The 19,299-nt window shown below is 37.6% G+C and overlaps 1 protein-coding gene across 1 annotated transcript in view; it reads left to right on the top strand.

Annotated features, from left to right (window-relative positions):
* The first annotated feature begins 12,979 nt into the window (after positions 1-12,979).
* Positions 12,980-19,299, top strand: part of elna (elastin a) — a 63,676-nt gene continuing 57,356 nt past the window's right edge. Inside the window, exon 1 of the mRNA XM_034314750.2 lies at positions 12,980-13,298. Coding sequence (XP_034170641.2) covers positions 13,223-13,298 — 76 coding nt within the window. The 5' untranslated portion in view covers positions 12,980-13,222. The remainder of the gene's footprint in view (positions 13,299-19,299) is intronic.

Here is a 19,299-nt window from a genome sequence, read left to right as displayed (position 1 = left end):
GTGAGGTGTCCACAATAACTTTGGCCATATAGTGTATCTATAGTGTATCCCCAGCTATCCAGGGTAAACAATTATTCACTAGTATGGTGGCCATGTGGTAGAAATGCCATCAGCTATCCATGGCTCTAATATGTATATTTATTGCACAAATGTTCACTTAATTTCTATACAAATTTTAGCAGCTTTACAAATGGATGATATAAATTTGTACTCAAAATTGTATTGCTCATGTGTCACATCCAACAGAAAGGTCATTGTTCACTTTTGGTGCTGTCTGCATGTCCTCATAGCTTGGACATGGTGCTAGCTGTATTCACTCTTGCTCGAGAACTCAAATTGTAGCAGACATGCCACATCTGGTGGCCTGGCCTGCTGTCTCTACCGCATTTTGGAAGCCATCCAGCACATTGGCCCTGTGCTGAAGTGACAGTGGGGCTGTGTTGACATTCCAGCCTTAGGGAGCACCATCTGCACTTTTCCTGGCTACAGAACCTAAGTAAAAAAACATGCTTAACTATAAGGAATGCATGAGCATATCTATCATGTCCAATGTTCAACCATGCTATACAAATCCTTTTTGAGTTTTGTATGAATCGTTAATATCTATCCTTATTTTTAAAAAGCCACATAGTGTTTATTTGTTAAAGGCTGTGATGTAAATTGTTAGAAAAGAGGTCACAAAGGAAGGAACTACTGGTATTTCAGCCCTTGGCTAACCTCATCCTTTCCCATTTCACCTAGCACTCATCCAGCAATCCTCCTTTCTTAGATGGTTCCTGACCTCAAGAGTCTTTTCTGGTGACTAACAGTCTAGCCGTTTTGTAGTACAACCACATAAACTGCTTCTGCTTTTTCGGAGTGTCTTATCAAATACAGATTCTATTTTCAGTTCCTCATGAAAGGAGATTGCAGATGTTTGAGCTACACATACACAAGAAAATCTGACCATATTAGTGCAACACTGTAGGACCAAGTAGACCTAAAACAGGATATTTGTTGAAAAGTATCAGGAGATCCTATCATTAATTCATGACTAAAACAATAAAACAAGATGAAAGACTTAAACCTTTTAATTATTAGTGATCACCTTTTGAGTTTGGAGTGACTTAATATTTATGATTCTATTTGTGTATGAAAGAAGGAGCTTTCAACAGCCCTTTTACATTTTTTCACCATGTTTCAGAAAAGTGTATGATCAAGGCATTTGATTGTGGTGTTGGTGCATGTGAGTGTGGCAGATGAATTATTAGATAGTAGTGGAGCTAAGTATGCTAAATTAAACTGAAGTGTAGTGACAAACAGTGAACATCTGCAAAAACTAAGTTTTGGGGAATGGGATAGAACTTCGTTTGAAATCAGAAAAATGCAGTTTTGCTAAGTGGGGCTCCTGATAGGTATTAAATTTAAGTGCAGTACTGTCCTGTCAGATTTTGAATGTCACACCCCTTTTTGTGTCGCTTAATTCATTTCAGTGCTCAAACATTCAGTTCTAATGGCAGAAATAGTAACTGAGCACAAATGAGAACAAACTCGCTTATACCCAAACAAGTTAGTAACATTCCTGTAGCCTACTATATTCTAAAAAAAAAAAAATAGACCTAATGTTATAAATGACCTGTTAGTCTAAATGAGGTGGGAAATTATGTTTAAAATTGATTTCATTTTTGAACAAAACACTTTTCGAACTGGTGATACGCACTCTAAAATTAGTCTAACCATGCATATTTATGCTATTTTTAGGGTAAGAGCAAAAGTCGCATATATATAAAACATGATTGAGTCTGAAAGAATTACTAATTTAAGTGTTCATTTCTTATCAGAATACTGGTAATTATGAGATAATGGCCGTGAGATTCAACTCTTACTTTTGAAATCAGTTGGGTCAATGGAAGTGCACAGCTTAACCTCTTTCACTCCTTTGTAGTTAGAAAGCAAATCTATACCATGCTATTTTTATGATGCAAGTATTTAAATAATTTATCTTCAGTAACCGCTTTATCCTGGTCAGGGTCATGGTGGATCCAGCACAACAGTGTTACCCCAGAGGGAATGTCAAGCACAGGGCACATCACACACAAATTCACACTTAGGGGTAGTGTAGCATCAATAAGCATGTTTCTGGGAGGTGTGTGGACACAGGAGAACCCAAAGGAAACACAGAAAGAACTTGAGTAACTCCACACAGGTATTGTAGTAACCCAACCACAGGATCATCCCAGGGATCATGGATCTGTGAGGCAGCACTACCCACTGTTCCACCATGCCGCTAATAGCTAGATGGTAATGTTTGACAGACACATATAGTTAAATCCAGACCTTTTAATTTTAATTAGCTTTAAATGTGTAACAGAGACCAAGACCAAGGTTAGACACTATGTTTCCAAAATACAGAATGTGAAGAGTTCTGGTGTGAAACAAGGTTACAAGATAAAGTAGAAGTAAATAAGACATACACACAACATAGGAACTAGTGATAACAAATGACTTAAATGCATTAAATGACCAGGGATATGCACATAGACTGCAGCATATACCTAAACTATGATTTGTATAAATGTCTAGGAATACCAATAGAGAACATAGATATGGAAAAACACATGGCACTATAGAAAGTGGCTGAGCAAGAACACACAATGGGTCCATACCGCATGCCATCTGAATGTGCGTGTCTTATAAAGAATCCTTGATTAGCTGGAGTACAAGCTGCAGGTGTTACTATTCCAGCAAGATAGACTGTGAGGTCTGTGCTGCAGAGGGAGCTTCTACTTACCCATATCATAATTCTTTTTCACCACTGACAGCTTCTTAGAAAAATAAGCATTGGCTAAAGCTTAGTTGGGGCTCTCTGCCACTAAGAAAGCATGGCTCTTACTTTGACTGAGGTGAATGTATCTTTGGCAGCAGGTGACCAGGTATGGGTGGTATGGAACCCTCTTGAGGATAGAGGTGAGGAAGTTCTGGATGAAGCACCAACAGTAATTTGTGAAGCCAAGGAACCTCTGTAGTTCTTGAATGATCTTGGTACATGGCCACTCCAGCACTCCCTGCAGCTTCTGCTCTTCCATGTGTGTGACTTGAGAGGACAACACATAACCTACGAAGAAGAGACAGTTGATAGGTGAAACTGGCATTTCTCAGTCTTGATGTAAAGCCTGTGCATCTTGGGAATACACCAAGATGCCATCAGTGTAAGCACTACATACCTGTGAAGCATTTACCGAGCACCTCACTGACAAACAACTGAAACACAGTGGGGCATTGGCCAGGCCATGCAGCCTCACAAGATCCTTGTAATTTTCCGTGGCTATGGAGACAGCAGTCTTCAACTTGTCTTTCTCCTGGATACACACAAGGTTGCATGCACTCCTCAAGTTGGGTTTGATAAAAACTTGGACTCACGCAACTGTTCCAGTGCAGCTAGCACCAAGTAGAAGAGGTAATGGAATTTCCTGGTTACCTGGTTCGTACGTAACAATGTACAATCTCAGTCCTCCATCTTTTTTCCATGAAGAAGAAAATGAAAGATGCTAGGGGTGAGAAAGGTTCAGTGAAGCCCCTGGCAGCAGGTCATACCAGGTTATCCTGTGATTGTGTCTTTTTAACCATGGCAGACCTAGAACTACGGAATGTGCAGGTGAGTCAGTGACCAACAATAAAAGGGTTTGTAGATTAAGTCATAATAGTATCTTTTAAGGTAGGGTTTGAAACTGGACCCTCCCAGAGCCCAGTGTTCCACTATCCAGGGCCTGAACCCCAAGTGGAGGAGAGCGTGGTTTCTAGCAGCCCTGACTATATGTTTGGAGATATAAAACTGCCTGCAAATTCAATCATGCCTGCAACATGTGTAGTAGTATCATCATAACTCACCAGTATTTTATTGTCAACTGTCTGGGATACTCCTCAGGGGAAAGTAATCTGTCCACCTCCATGACATTTGTGGTTTAGGGAGGTTGACTCTTAATCTCCTTTCTCTGCGAACATGGCTTCTGCTCTTTCAGTACACGGTCCAGTAGTTAGAGCCTACAGTATGTCTAAAAGCATCTATAAATGACTAGGAATAATCAAAAATATGACCATAAACATGAAAATACACTTGGGCCTATGGCAAGGAAATGATGGCATGGGGACACAGGAGAGGTGCAGTGCAGTGCTGACTGACTGACTGAATGAGACCGTTTTATAAAGCGTCCATGATTAGCTGGAGAATGAGTTGCAGGTATTAGTGTTCCAGCAATATGGAGTATCAGGTGTACACTGCTGAGAGTGGGGCTGTTGCCAAGCCATGTTGGGACATGGAGTTTGTTACAAACTATGGAAGCCACAGCGATTTCAGTCATTTTTGTTTATATAATGTGACGTCACATGATGTCAAGTCAGAGCTTTGAGAAAATTCTTTCCAATTGGTAATTACAAATTTAGTCAGGAGCCTCTCATTATTGTAATTCCAGCATGCACTTTAGATTAAAAAAACAAATTTGTTTTATTATGTTTTCATTTAGGAGTCATTAGAATGGTAATTACCATGGTCTTCAGTTATCATAGTAAGCCTCTAATGTTATCAGAATGTATGACAATTTGGATCATCAATCATATGAACCATTTTTTAAATCAAATCTAATTTTAAAGGCAAAGAGCAGAAATCACATGATATGAATTTAAAATTTAGTATCATTGTGGTCTGGTTCTGTGTAAGTTAATGTAAATAAATGACTTGACCATATTATAAGATGAATGTGGGCAAAATGATGCCAAGGAAAACCACTGAAAGACCAAGCAAATTATTTTTCTTTGAACTGGGAAGTAGAACAGCTGTTGTTTCTGGAGTAGCATGTTACAGGAGGCTCTGTCATTCCATGTGTCTTGTTGCTCTGGGCTCCAGTTCTCTCCAGCTTATTAGAGCCTTCAGCATATCAGCCATGTCATGTATCTAATCTATTATGCTTATGAAGTAGTCTTGATTAAAATTGCATTTAATAGCACAATGTCAACCTTTTAAATGCAATGTAAGGGCACTGCCAATGATGTAAGTGCAGATGGTTGAATTTTTAATTATGCAGCAGCATAACTTTGACCTTAAATTTTCTCTGACTGCAAGAAATTGAGCAATGTCTAAAACCACTGTCTGTTCATTAATGCATAAAATAAAACATTAACCAGCCTATTTTGAGACAACTGCATAATTGTAGTCATCTCAATAAACTCAACTGAGGTTATTGTAACATCACTGGAAAGCAAATATAACTGTTCTCAATATTTTTATATACATAATAGAATCCAAAAAAATGTATCCACACTTTTATAACTGAGTGTTGAATGCTTTTACAACACAGCTATTTGACAAATGCAGGCCTGCGTAATGTTCACAGACTCACTGAATACATAAACAGGCCCAGTCTCCTGGCACACAACATGATGCTGAAAGAAAGAACAAGCACCAGACATGAGCTAAAATAGAGAAACCAACAAAAAGAGTAGAGCACTTTCACCTTAAAAAAAAATGCACTCAGTGTCCTAACATTGACTCATTAAGGAAAAGTTGTAAGTCTCAAACTAAACACTGGAATAATCTCATTGGATAGGATGTGGTGTAGTGTCCAAAACGAGTTCATAATGTGCTCTGTGTTAGCTAAGAATTTACTTTAAGCAAAAAGAAAGCACCTCTATTCATGTCCTCTGGGCTTATTTGGTTGTTACCAACATCTTTCGTCTTTCCTTGAGGATTGTTCAGGAAACATCACATACATTAGCCTCTGATGCAAGTCACGCCTACCTAATATAGTAATTCAATTTCAAACACACATATACATATATATAGTGTGTGTGTTTGTGAGTGTATATATATATATATATATATATATATATATATATATATATATTTTTTTTTTTTCCTCCCTGGAGATGCTTTGCCAGGCCTTCACTGCAGCCACCTTCAGTTGATGCTTGTTTGTGGGTCTTTCTGCCTTCAGTCTTGTCTTCAGTAAGTGAAAAGCATGCTCTTTTGGGTTGAGATCAGGTGACTGACTTGGCCATTGAAGAATATTCCATTTCTTTGCCTTCAAAAGGTCTTCTGTTGCTTTCACAGTATGTTTAGGGTCATTAACCACCTGCACTGTGAAGCGGCATCCTATCAGTTTTGTAGCATTTGGCTGAATGTGAGCAGAGAGTATAGCCCTATACACCTCAGAATTCATCTTGCTACTTCTGTCAGCAGTCACATCATCAATAAACACCAGTGAGCCTGTTCCACTGGCAGCCATACATGCCCATGCCACAACACTGCCTCCACCATGTTTGACACATGATGTGGTATACTTTGGAGCTGTTCCTTTCTCTTGCCATACCTTTCTCTTCCCATCATTCTGGTACAAGTTATTATTGTGTTTCATCAGTCCAAAGAATCTTATTCCAGAATATGGGAGGTTTTTTTTAGGTGTTTTCTGGCTAAGTCAAATCTGGCTTTCCTGTTCTTAAATGTTACCAGTGGTTTGCACCATGTTGTAAACCCTCTGTATTTACACTCATGAAGGTGTCTCTTGATTGTAGATTTTGACAATGATACCCTACCTTCTCCAGAGTATTCTTGACTTCTGTTGATGTTGTGAAGGGGTTTTTCTTCACCAAGGAAAGGATTCTGCGATCATCCACTTTAGTTGTCTTCCATGGTCTTCCAGGCCTTTCGATGTTGTTGAGCTCATCAGTGCTTTCTTCTTTTTAAGAATGTACCCAGCTGTTGATTTGGTCGCACCTAAGGTTTTTGCTATCTCTCTTATAGATGTATGTTGTTTTTTCAGCCTAATGATGGCCTCCTTCACTTGCATTGAGATCTCCTTGGACTTCATATTGGTAGCTCCAGTCGGACAGCTGCCAAATGCCAATTCAATACCTGATATCAAGTCCAGACCTTTTATCTGCTTCATTTGTCTTGCAGTAATGAGGGAATGGACTGCATCTGGTCAGTTAACTTCTTGTCAGTCAATTGTCCAAATACCTTTGAGCCCCTGAAAATGGAAGTACTTTGCTTAAAATGGCTGTAATTCTAAATGGTAAATGCCATATTTTTGTGGAACCTCTTAAAATAAAGCTGAAAGTCTACACTTTGATCGCAGCTTGATTATTTTATTTCAAATCCATTGTGGTGGTGTATAAAGGCAAAATCACAAAAACTCCGTCATTGTCCAAATACCTAACTGTGTGTGTATATATATATATATATATATATATATATATATATATATATATATATGTGTGTGTGTGTGTGTGTGCGTGTGTGTATATAATATATATATATATATATATATATATATATATATATATATATGACACACCGATCAGCCATAACATTAAAACCACCTGCCCAATATTGTGTAGGCCTTATGCCACCAAACCAGCTCTGACCCATCGAGGCATGGACTCCACAAGACCTCTGAAGGTGTGCCGTGGTATCTGGCACCAAGACGTTAGCAGCAGATCCTTTAAGTCCTGTAAGTTGTGAGGTGCGGCTTCCATGGATCAGACTTGTTTGTCCAGCACATCCCACAGATGCTCCGTCAGATTGAGATCTGGGGAATTTGGAGGCTAAGTGAGATATGAAGCAAGATGCAATGCACTATATGTTCTGACACATTTCTATCATAGCCAGCATTAGCTTTTCTGTGAGCTTGGACCAGACATGCTAGCCGTCGCTCCCCATGCGCATCAGTGAGCCTTGGGCACCCATGACCCTGTCGCCAGTTGACCGGTTGTCCTTTCTTGGACCACTTTTGGTAGGTACTAACCACTGCATACCGGGAACACCCCACAAAATCTGCCTTTTTGGAGATGCTCTGACCCAGTTGTCTAGCCATCACAATTTGGCCCTTTGTCAAAGTCACTCAGATCCTTACTCTTGCCCATTTTTCCTGCTTCTAACACATCAACTTCAAGAACTGACTGTTAAACTGAATGTTATGGCTGTATATATATATATATATATATATATATATATATATATATATATATATATATATAATTATATATATATATATATTATATATATATACTTTGCAGTGATGATTTAAGAGAATTTAAGGAAATTGGAATTGCCTAATCTATAATGATGATACATTGACCAAAGAGAACATTACACTCAATCAAATGCAATCAATCAAATCATTATGAAAGGCCCTATCACTCATTTCTTGAAGGACTCCTCCATCTGGAAATGATCAGAAGACCAAAAACTCATAATGTCAGCAGCTCAAAGGAAATACGTGCAGGTAAATAATGTTACTCTTTTGATCAGAATTCTGTCTTGGATATATTGCCTATGTGCATGCCACCATGTGTCATGGATTGAAAGAGTAATGATCTAGTTGAATCTCCAACTATAATCTCACCTAATCGACACATGCAAAGACAGAGAAGATGGTGACAAGCATTGCAGCAATAAGGTGTGAGGGGAAGATATAGCGTGCATACCGAGCTATGATTGAACATTGCGAAGGTGTTTGGGCGATTTTATTCAATCCATTTCATTGTTTCCAAAGCATGATGACAGATAAATTGTGATGATAAATGTTGGCTGGATGGCACCATAGAATGGTGGTACCATAGAATGTCTTGGATCTGCTAAGAGGTGAATCATCACAAAAGGCATTTTCATGGTGACCTGCTTCCAGTTTCTAATACGTAATGTGGATTTTTGAGGACATTGCACAGTGTTTCATCTGTCAACTAGACAGTCAGTGTGAGCATCCAAAAGCCAGCATGGTCTCAAGATTAATTTGATTGGGCTTGAACACTGGATTTTTGGACTATGAAAATTATAGATTTTCCCCCATTTTCTCCCCAATTCCCAAGTTAGTCACCTGCCAATTCCCATCCACCAGCCAGCTATATCCTATAATATAACAGCTACCAACTGGGTAGGGTGAAGGCTAACACATGCTTCCTTTGAGAAACAGGAAACCAGCCAGCCAAACATTTTCAACAAATGATAAATTTATTTGCTAGTCCACTGGCCAAGTAAAAGCAACAGTGTGCTTCCCAGTTGCATTTTTCAGTTTCCCAGAGACTGATTATGCTAAAACATGGTACCTAATATAATACAATTCCATACCTATCTAGTTTGCTGGTTAAGTTCATTAGGACAGACAAAGAGGATATGATCATTATCCTTTTCTAACAAAGTTTGATGTTTGGGAAGCGGTAGCTCAGTGGTTAAGACTGCAGCTTTCTGATTGGAAGGTTGGGAGTTCAAATTCTTGCACTACCAAGCTACCACTGTTGGGCCCTTGAGCAAGGCCCTTCACCCTCAACTGTTCAGTTGTATAAATGAGATAATTGTAAGTTTCTCTGGCTAAGGGTATCTGCCAAATGCCATAAATGTTTAATGTAGCACATTGTGTTTGGACTCTCGAAATGTCAGGGAGTTTATTGGCGAACGGTTTGGCTATTAGCTTCAGTGTTTTCTCGTCTCATTGCACGTAAAAAAAGATATTATCTGAGTCTGGCTAGTGAGGTGACCTGTGTGTTGTCTTAGCAGGAGAGATATATGATGTCTTTGCAGTAGATCTTATTTTGCTTGATTTCATCAGTGTTTTGCAAATACCTGCAAGTTCCTGATTCTGAAAAGATCATCTGTCATCTGTGGACACTAAATAATCCACCTACTAAAAATTTTTCTACTGTCAGGCAGATTTTTTCTCAGCCAAAGTGTGTAGTGCAGCAGGCATTGGGATTTGGATTTCGTTACAGCAATGAGGTGTGTCACACCACCATGAATCACATTATGTTTAAACATACATACAACAAATGAAAACTCTTGTTTGGTAAAAGTCAATACGTTCATTTTCTTTTTCTGGTTTTTAAATTTACTTTTCTGCCAAGCAACTATGACTAAAAAACTAATAGCCTGGATACAAATTCTGCTTGTCCTGGATGCCCGAGTTACTTATTTGTCCACCCCCGATAATGTCCCTCAGTGAACACAGTGATTTACCACTTCTGAAAAACAGTACAGCACACAATTGTATAGGATGTCTTTGTATGTTGTAGCATTAAAATTTCCCTTCTTTGGAGCTTTGCCTTGTCCTCAACACCACTGAACACCTTTGGGATGAACTGGAATACTGACTGCACCCCAGGCCTCCTCGGCTGACATCAGTGCCTGACCTCAGTAATGTTCTTGTGGCTGAATGGACAAATCTCCATAGCCACACTCCAAAATCTAGTGGAAAGCCTTCCCAGAAGAGTGGATCAGAGAAGAGACTAAATCTCAAATAGGATGGTCAAAAAGCACATATAGGTATGATTGGTTAGGTGTCCACATATGTTTGGCCATATAGCGTATGTCTTTTGAGCAAGAAAGATGCACTGGTTTCAGTTCAACTCCTTACAACTTAATGTTTGGTTGTAAAGCATTTTGGTTGTAAAGCATTTATAAACAATAATATAAATAAACAAATAAAAAATTAATATATGTATTAAAAATTAAGGTAAATAAAAACAGTTATTATGAAAAAAATGTAAAACGTATCATTGTCAGTTGGTTGTTCTGATGAATATCCCCAAAATATTTCTTTAAATCACCTGAAAAATGACCATGAGGCTACTTAGCATGTTGGAAGGTTTGAACTCATGAAACTGCTCTTTTTGCATATTTTAATAACTCATAGCAGCTTACTCCAATGTTACAATGTGGAGTTCCTATGGAAAATGCGTAAAGGTTGGCAAGTCTGTTTTTACACACACTCTGCAATTGGCCAAAATATCACATGGTTGCTTGTGTCACTGCACAAAGTGGCAGTTCGAGCCTAGGTTTTGTGGTTTGTGTGTTTGCTTGCGGTTGTAGAAGCAGCTGGCAAAATAAACCAAAACGACAGCCAACACAATTCTCTGCCTCATTCCTGCGACTTTCACCACCGCCGCTATTTTCATTGTGTGTTTATTCTGCTTAAAGGATTCAGAACAACCTGGAAAACAAGTCTAGTCCTCTGAATATTTTTGATATATATATATATATATATATATATGTGTGTGTGTGTGTGACTTTGAGAAGGGTGGGTGGTCACTCAAGGCTTCTTTTTATGGGCTTCTTTTTGATGACGCATGACAGTCAGCAGCGAATCATCATGAAACTGCTGCCGATTACGTTTTCTTAAAGTGATCGTGAACATATAGTGGACAAAAATCTGACAAAAATATAAAACAGTATCTTTTCTTCACAATTCTCATTAAATCACATTAATGTAGTGAGACTATAAACTCAAGTGACCAATATTTTACTTATTTTTGTATAATAGAAAGACAGAAAGGGAAAACGCAACTCTCGAATGACGCAACACATAGTTCAGCATGTGCGAGTGGCTAACGATTTACACACAGAACATGACAAAAACCGAATAAAACACATACCTGGGATAAACAGGACCATATGTTGATTAGATTGCAGATCATTGATGATGCATGACAGTCTTAAATGAAATAAACAGAGTTTCAGTGTTTACAAGCAGGCCAATGCACACACTCCTCTTTTTATCGTCACAAATACCACATATTTGATTCTACTAACAGGACTAGGAGCTGACAGACAGAACTAGTAAACTTGTGCGTCATATAAAAGTTCAGCTTTGCCTTTGAAAACAATTCAAACTTAGTTAATAAGACAGAGCGATCATCAATGCAGCTTAACAGCAGCGAGTCATTGTGAAACTGCTGCCGATTACGTAACACTGCCCACTAATATAATGACAACCAATGGCGAGTTTTCCCAATTTATGCATGAATTTAAATAACATTATTTAAACTCCATTACATACAGTATATACAGATATAAAAGGAATACTATACATTTTAACAAGGTGGTATTAAAAATATGCAGTATCCTTAAATAGTACTCCCCATTTTACTGGAGGAAGCAGTTTAGAAGTACCTGGCAATGCTGCTTACATCCCTCTCCAAACCATTCTGCTCCTCCTAGCGGTGCAGAGTCTCTGTGCAAGGTGTTATTATTAGCTGTTAGTTATTTTTTAATAAACCGATGACTGCAAGTTTGCTAGTGGATCCCTTTCCTATCCTTCTTCCAGATTAATTCTTTTGGTCTACAGAAAAGTGTCGACTCTAGAGCAGGAATTAAAACTATTGCCCAGGAAGTAAAATTGGCCCTGTTTCCTCTGAATGAAACACAATTTAAATTCTTCAGTTTCTGAAACAGTTCCTGCAGTGGCTGTACCTGTGGTTTTAGTAATGAAAAGCCTAATGATAGTGTGATGTAAAGGATGTTGGCAGAGAGTCATGATTGGGGTCAACAGTAGCTTTTTCTGATATGTGGTTGGAGATAGTGAGGAATGAGGGATGATGTTTAAACACTCAGGTCTGACTGACACCAGGCACCATCCTCTGCTGTGTTAACAAGTTCTTTGCTGATTTGTCTCGCTGCTCTGCTCTCTATCACTCTTGTTTTCTTGGAAAGCTCTATTTTCAGTCTTTTTTGTACTGAGTTTGTTATGTTATGTGCAAGTTGTTCCATTCATTTATTACATGCTTCAGAATGTCCTGGATATAATTAAGAGAATTTCCTGACTGTTTTCTTTCTCTCTGGGTTGTTGTTTAGTAAAAGAAGCAGCATTTTACTGAAATATAAACTTTCATGGTTAGATAAGAGAGAGAGAGAGAGAGAGAGAGAGAGAGAGTGTGTGTGTGTGTGTCCTTCATTTTTGCACCACAACCTGTGTACAATGTAAACTTATACACAGTTATTGCATTTTATTATACTTCGTTTCTCGCCTAGAAATGATAAGCCGTTTAGAATCCATGCAAATATCTGGCAGACCGCTGAATTCTTTTTTGGATGACAGAGTGGGAAAGAGGGGTCTCTCACTCCATCTCTCTCTCTCTCTCTCTTTCTCTCTCACCCTTCCTCCCACCCTCTCTCCTCTTCCCTTCCTCTCCATCTCTCTCTCCCCTTCTCTATCTGGCAGGGCTAGACTTTGTTGGCAGGAGTGACCAGAATAAAAACAGCAACACCAGACACAGGAGAGAGAGAGAAAAAAAGCGCAATGATCCATCGAAACGCAGACTTTGCCCTTTCTTAATTACGTTGCATCCAGTGTCTTTGCATTCTCCCCCCCCACCGCCTCCCTTCCTTTTTTCCCCCCTTTTCCGAGACGTTTGTGAAGTGGTAATTAGCTCTAGGAGAATAAAACCAGCTGATTTGGATCGGGCTGGTGCATTTTGGGGCGAGATGGCTAACAGGATGGTTGCGCTGCTGCTTCTCGGCTCGCTGCTGCTCACCCTGCTGCAGCCTTCCCTACAGGGAGGTAGGTGTGCACTTCATTCTCCCTGAACAGGGGGTTCTCGCTCTTTTGCACCTGGGGACAGGTGCAGCCTTTTTTGCACTGTTTCTTTTCTTTCATTTAAGGAAAAGGAAGGATTTGACATTTGACATGGTCATAACTGTATGCTCTTGAATTTAAGTATAGTGTCATAAACTAAACTTTATGAACTTTTCACACAGGAAACTGCAGCTCATGGATTTAATCCTGTCATTCCTTCCTCATAAGACTCTCATAGTGCAGATATGAACTTGATTTTTTTTAGATATAAATCTGTCAAGTGTGTAAGTTTATATCAGTCGCCTCAATTGGAACATAAAGTTTTTTTTTTACTAAGATTTTGTATTTTGGATTTAAGTTGTCTCCCTTTACTGATTATGAAGTCTTTAACATCTTTACAATTTTTTTTTTTTTTTTAGAGATTCCTATTAACATACTAGTGTATTTCCTATAAAAAGTTTAGTCCACACTATTTATATCATAAGGTTCTTGAAGTATTTTACTTGTATGCAAATACAGATACTAATATAATATACAGCCATACTAATGACAGATCCTTAATAACATAAGTACATATTTTAACATTTTGAAACTTAAAGCTTGTTGGTTGGTATTAACACTTCCACTGTTATAAGTTAGTTTTATAATTTATATTTACTAGCTATGGGCACAACTGTTCAATTTTTATTCAATGTAGGTTATCTGCAGGTCCTTCCTTTTATAAATAATTTTCAAAATAAAACTTTTATAAAACTCCTACAGTATTAATTATTACTGGAAAATGCATGATGTCAGATAAAGCATAAAGAATACAGAACCAATTCCAATTATAAATTGAGCGCATTTGTTTTCTTAGACATCTTGGACTTGGACTAATAGTGTCCCATATGTAATATTTCAGCTGCTATAAGAGGCTGCTGGGTTTGTTAATGTTAAGGACAGTTTTATGTATGCAGAACTTTGAGGCTACAGCTGGACTGCCATTCCTGTCAGTTACATCACATAAAAGTCAGTAATCAAGCCTCCCAGTAGACATCAAGCACGCAAGAGCTGATTTTTTGACAGTTTTATTAGGCTTTTAATGTTGTTTTGAAGTTCTCAGGGTATGCTGTTGCTGAATTAAAACTTTGTACAGAACATGGCAATGCACAACAGAGAGCTCTCGACAGCTTTGCCAAGTTTTCCCCTTTCCCTCTGTTTTTAGTTCAAACTTGTTTTCATTCTTGGAAGTGAATCATCTCTCTGTTACCCTCAATTAGGAAGCATGTGAGCACGGCTAGAGTTCTTCACAAAGATTTATTTGTTTGTTCAAAATTGTTTCTTCTGCACTCATTCACAAAGGTGTAAATGCAGACTTTCGCTCTTATTGTGGTCAACAGACTTATAACAGAATAACAGTTCCTACTGTCCATTTTCCATATAAAGCAATCAGGTCCACATCTTTAATTTCTTTAGTCTGCTACATTCATTATAACAACTAAGTTAGAGGCCATAAAAAACAGAGCTATTTCCTGGGATTCCTCTCTCCCAGCCAACTCTGTCTTGCTTTATACTAAAAGTTGAGCTGAAAATGCAGGGCTGTAGGACACCTGCTAAATTTATGTACCACTACCTAAATTGCCCAGAGCTGGTCCAAAAAACACCAAATTGTATTTTTTTCCGAGACTTTTTGTGTCTCTGGCATAATGCATGCCATTCTTACATAGATTAAAACCACTGACTCTTGGATGACTTATAAGAATCCAGGGAGTAGCTGCAGTGTACTTAAGTAATTATCATAGATGTAGTAAAAGTTAAGGGACGTACACAACATATGTATATGTTGGAAATGTTGGGGAAAAATATTTCAGTAAAGCTCGTCATCTGACTGGGGATATTGACTTAGAGCCTTTATCCCAAAGTTCTAGGAGGACTTTTTAAAAAATAAATAGGGGTTTTATTCATATTATCGATCAAATCATCTCCCTATTAGACTGGTCATTTAGTTTAGACCTTGACAGTCTGTTTGGAGAGCAAGTGCAGGTGGAATGTTTTTCTTGGCTAGTGTAAGTGAGTTACAGCAATAGGGGGAATGTAGCGGGAAAGCCAGATTGGGGAATAAATAGAAGAATGGTCAAATAACCATTCCTTCATAAGATTAGGCCCACCCTACTCGTGTCATTGGTTCCTAGGTTCTCTTTCGTGGAATTGAGCCGTTCTTGATCCACATCCAAAACATCAATCAGACACATAGACTTTGGAGGATGCAATTTAGATAGAAATAAATCTATGAGATGATGACAAGCTCAAAAATGTGTACTCTGAAAAAAAAAAAAAACACTTAAAATACTAAACCCAATCTAGGACATTTGCTGTTTATCTGCAAGAATTTCAAAAGAAAAATTGATTAATGGGATTTAACAAACACTCTTAGGCATAAATTAGTTTCAAGTAAACAGATTTTTCATTCTTTTCTCAGTACAGGGAAACTAAATTCTTGTCTAAGGTCACACATGCGTTACAGATGCTGCAGATTGTTGAAAAACTCTGGAGTATTCCTTTAAACCTAAAGCAACTTTCCTTTTAGTAACTAAACCATGATGTCACAGGGAAGAGGGGAGTTACCTCACTTTGGTTAAACATACACAAACCAGAATTACTGCAAGAGTGTCTAAAGTGTTGAAGGATTGTGTAGACCTAAACAGTCTGACAGCTCTCTGACTGTAAAAGTCTTTTAAGTGAGTTGTAATTTGTCTCACTCTTTCTGTCCTGACTACACCTTCAATTGTTCATCACACAGAAAATTTGTCAGAAATGTAATTATAATCCATCATTTGGTTTTCAGGAGCAGAGAGCTGTATCAAATATAAGTGTCTCTCTGATGCTCGGATACAGTTCCTATGCGGCGTCAGTATATCTTGAAAGTGCGGTAACACTTTACTATAAAGTCCACAAATAAGCAATATATTAATAGTTAAAGGAAAGATTAGTCTTTCTTTTTTTCAAGACAGTAAGATGGATTCAATATTCGAATGATTTTTTTTTCACTCCTTGAGCTCTCTCTCCCATTCCCATCCATATTCCTGAAGCTCTGCCCCCAAGATCTTAGGTGACCAATAGAGTGTCGATAAAATGACTGACAGAAGGCGCATCCAAACACAAACTGACTTCTAGACTTCTGGGTTTTCTCTTTTCTTTTTTAAACTTTTGCTAAGGCTGCGGCTAAATCTATTTTTTTAATTATGTTTTACATAACTTCCAGGTTATTTGTACAAGTAAGGAATAAAAATAGATTATTGTACCTTTAACTAATACTTTCATAATGATGAATTAATACATAACTATTTCTTAACTGTGGTGGAAATAGTACAAGACACATTGAGTTGAGTAAAAGTACTGCTACTGTTGTAACAATTCACTTGGGTAAAAGTAAAAGTAGTGATCAGGAAAATTACTTAAGAAAGAGTAAATAAGACATCCGGTAAAAAAATAATAATAATAATAATTACTTGAGTAACTATTTTACAAATTACTTTTTTTTTTACATGTTTACCATTGATACAACTAATCCAAAAATGGTCTATATCTGAGGAATGCATTTTTCACATAATTGTGTCGTTTAGTTATGTTATCTAAATAACTACCTGAGCTATACTAAAGTGAACAACACCTTGATAAGCAACAGTATATAAAGAAAAGTAACATTACATGGTGTAAGGGGCAATGTGTAGATAGCTAACATTTAGCTAGAGAAATATAGAAAGTAACATGAGAAAGCTAGCTAGATTGCTGACTAAGAATTTGCTCGAAAAGTTTATACATTTGACAGGCATTTCTGATTGGGTCTCGAAATTATTATTTTAATTATTTAAAATTTGCACATACTGTTTTTTAATTGGCTTACAGTGTTCCAGGGTAATAGTTAAGCATTAACATCTTTAACTTATTCTGTTAATATCATGACTTGCTATATTAATAAAGACCATTTTTCATTATGAAAAGTGTATTTGGAAACAATCCAGGTTAACTCAATTTTTGTTTTTTATTTTTAATTTGTTTTTTCTAAGCTAAACTCTAACACAGGAAATATTATAAATAAAAATTAAATATACATATTGTTAAAAATTTCACGTTTTGGTGTAAAACATGCAGTTTATAATACCATCTATACATAACTCTAAATTAGGCCTTAACAACTAATTTCATTAGCTACATTCCTTACTGTGTATTTGAATGGATCACTCTCCAGAGAGATCATCACCATATCCATTTTTATAACATCATGCTGATAAAGTGGATCATGTGATCTTAAAGCAGCTTATTAGTGGCGTTGGCTTTGCATTGCAAATTGTGAATTTTCCCAAGTTATAACCAAAAATTTGGGTTAAATTAGCTTGTGTACAAAAAAAAACAATGCAAATGATCTTTATTAATACTGTATACATCATAATATTAATTAAAAGAACGAGTCAACAAGAAGTTAATACTTAAACAGTACTAATGGCTGTTCATACTGTATATGACTCCATTGGCTGGTATACACTTCATTAGTTCCTGATGTGCTAAGGATTTGTACATGTATTAACTCATCAAAACATTACAAAAGCATTAGTTAAGTATTAATATATTGCTTACTTGTGGACCTTTTAGTAAAGCATTACCTTCAGGATGACACCTGACCAGCCAGGACCAGATAAAAGCAAAGAAATTAACAGTGTCCTAATAATTATGAATTCTTATGAAGTACTTTTGGCTTCAGGCTGCAGACCAGGATTTCAGAGGATCCTAATACATTAATTCTCCTTTTCTTTGACACTAGGCTGGCCATAGTTTAAGCAGGTAAAATCACATCCAGATCAGACGAAGTATCCAGATCTGCTGCCCCACCCCGTAAAATCTTCAATCAGATTATCTACTGTGCTGGAATTGAAAACGTGTGCTGTGAGCACCTCTCACTGGATTTAATCCTTTAGGAAGTGCTGGCTTTCTAGTTCTGGAGGTTTTTGGCTGCCTAAGAGAATTAATGTGACACCTCTTGTGTCTCGTGGTATGTTGGCCAAAGTCAGTGTTAAAGGATTTAAGAGTTCTTGGCTCGATGTCTGTGGTTCCAAGCAGATATTAACTGTGTAGGCTTTATGAATCTAGCTTAGAGAAAGGTTATATGGAGGGGATATGGTTCACTGTGTAGTTACTCCTCATTCCTTGTGCGAGAACAGACATAATCTCAAACATTCCCAATTCTGTCCTTAAGAGAACCCATTCATTCTCTGGAAATCAGTTAGGGATCCTTAAAAACTAGGTCATGTCTGATCATGTCTATTAACATGTGGACAATATGAATTACTCAATGAAAAAGCTTCGAATTTTGCAGTATAACCCAGTTATATGTTTTTCACACTGATCTCATAAAGAATTCACATAAAACTTTATAAGTGAGAGTGATTTTGCCACTAAATCCCACCACTGAAATCCAGCTAAATCCCACTACCACCACTAAACCCCCAAGCAATACTTTTCTGGTTGGTTGTCACATGAATAAGTTATGGTCTAGTCTCAGTTTTTCTTTTGTACCATGTGTGTTTCCTCTTCTCTGGCCTGGGTCATTCTGCAAAAACTAGAGTACTATAAATCGCTATACACTGACCTCAACTCTCAACACCATGCTCTACTAGTCTCCTGGACTGTTGGCTGGAATGCAGAAATGCTACCAGTGATAAGGGGTTTCATTTAGCCACATTACTTTATACCTCTCATTCACAATCAAAGGCTGTTAACAGATTTGACAGTTTATCAGCCATGTCTTTGACGCTGTGCTATAATAAACACTGCTTTCCTGACACACACACAGCACAGAATAGGACACCAGTGCTTGGAAATCAGTTAACTAAACATCCCAGCCGCTCTGTGTAATGTAGAGTGTCTTCCGTTTTAGCACGTTTGAACAATGGGATTCATTTATCAGACTTTTAGTAAAACTGTTCGTAAATGTTTTTATGGGCTAGACTGA

The sequence above is a fragment of the Pangasianodon hypophthalmus genome, chromosome 21 (assembly GCF_027358585.1).
Source record: "Pangasianodon hypophthalmus isolate fPanHyp1 chromosome 21, fPanHyp1.pri, whole genome shotgun sequence".
Taxonomy (NCBI): Eukaryota; Metazoa; Chordata; class Actinopteri; order Siluriformes; family Pangasiidae; genus Pangasianodon; species Pangasianodon hypophthalmus.
Note: the sequence above shows the minus strand (reverse complement) of the source record. Positions and strands in the feature narration are given on the sequence as shown.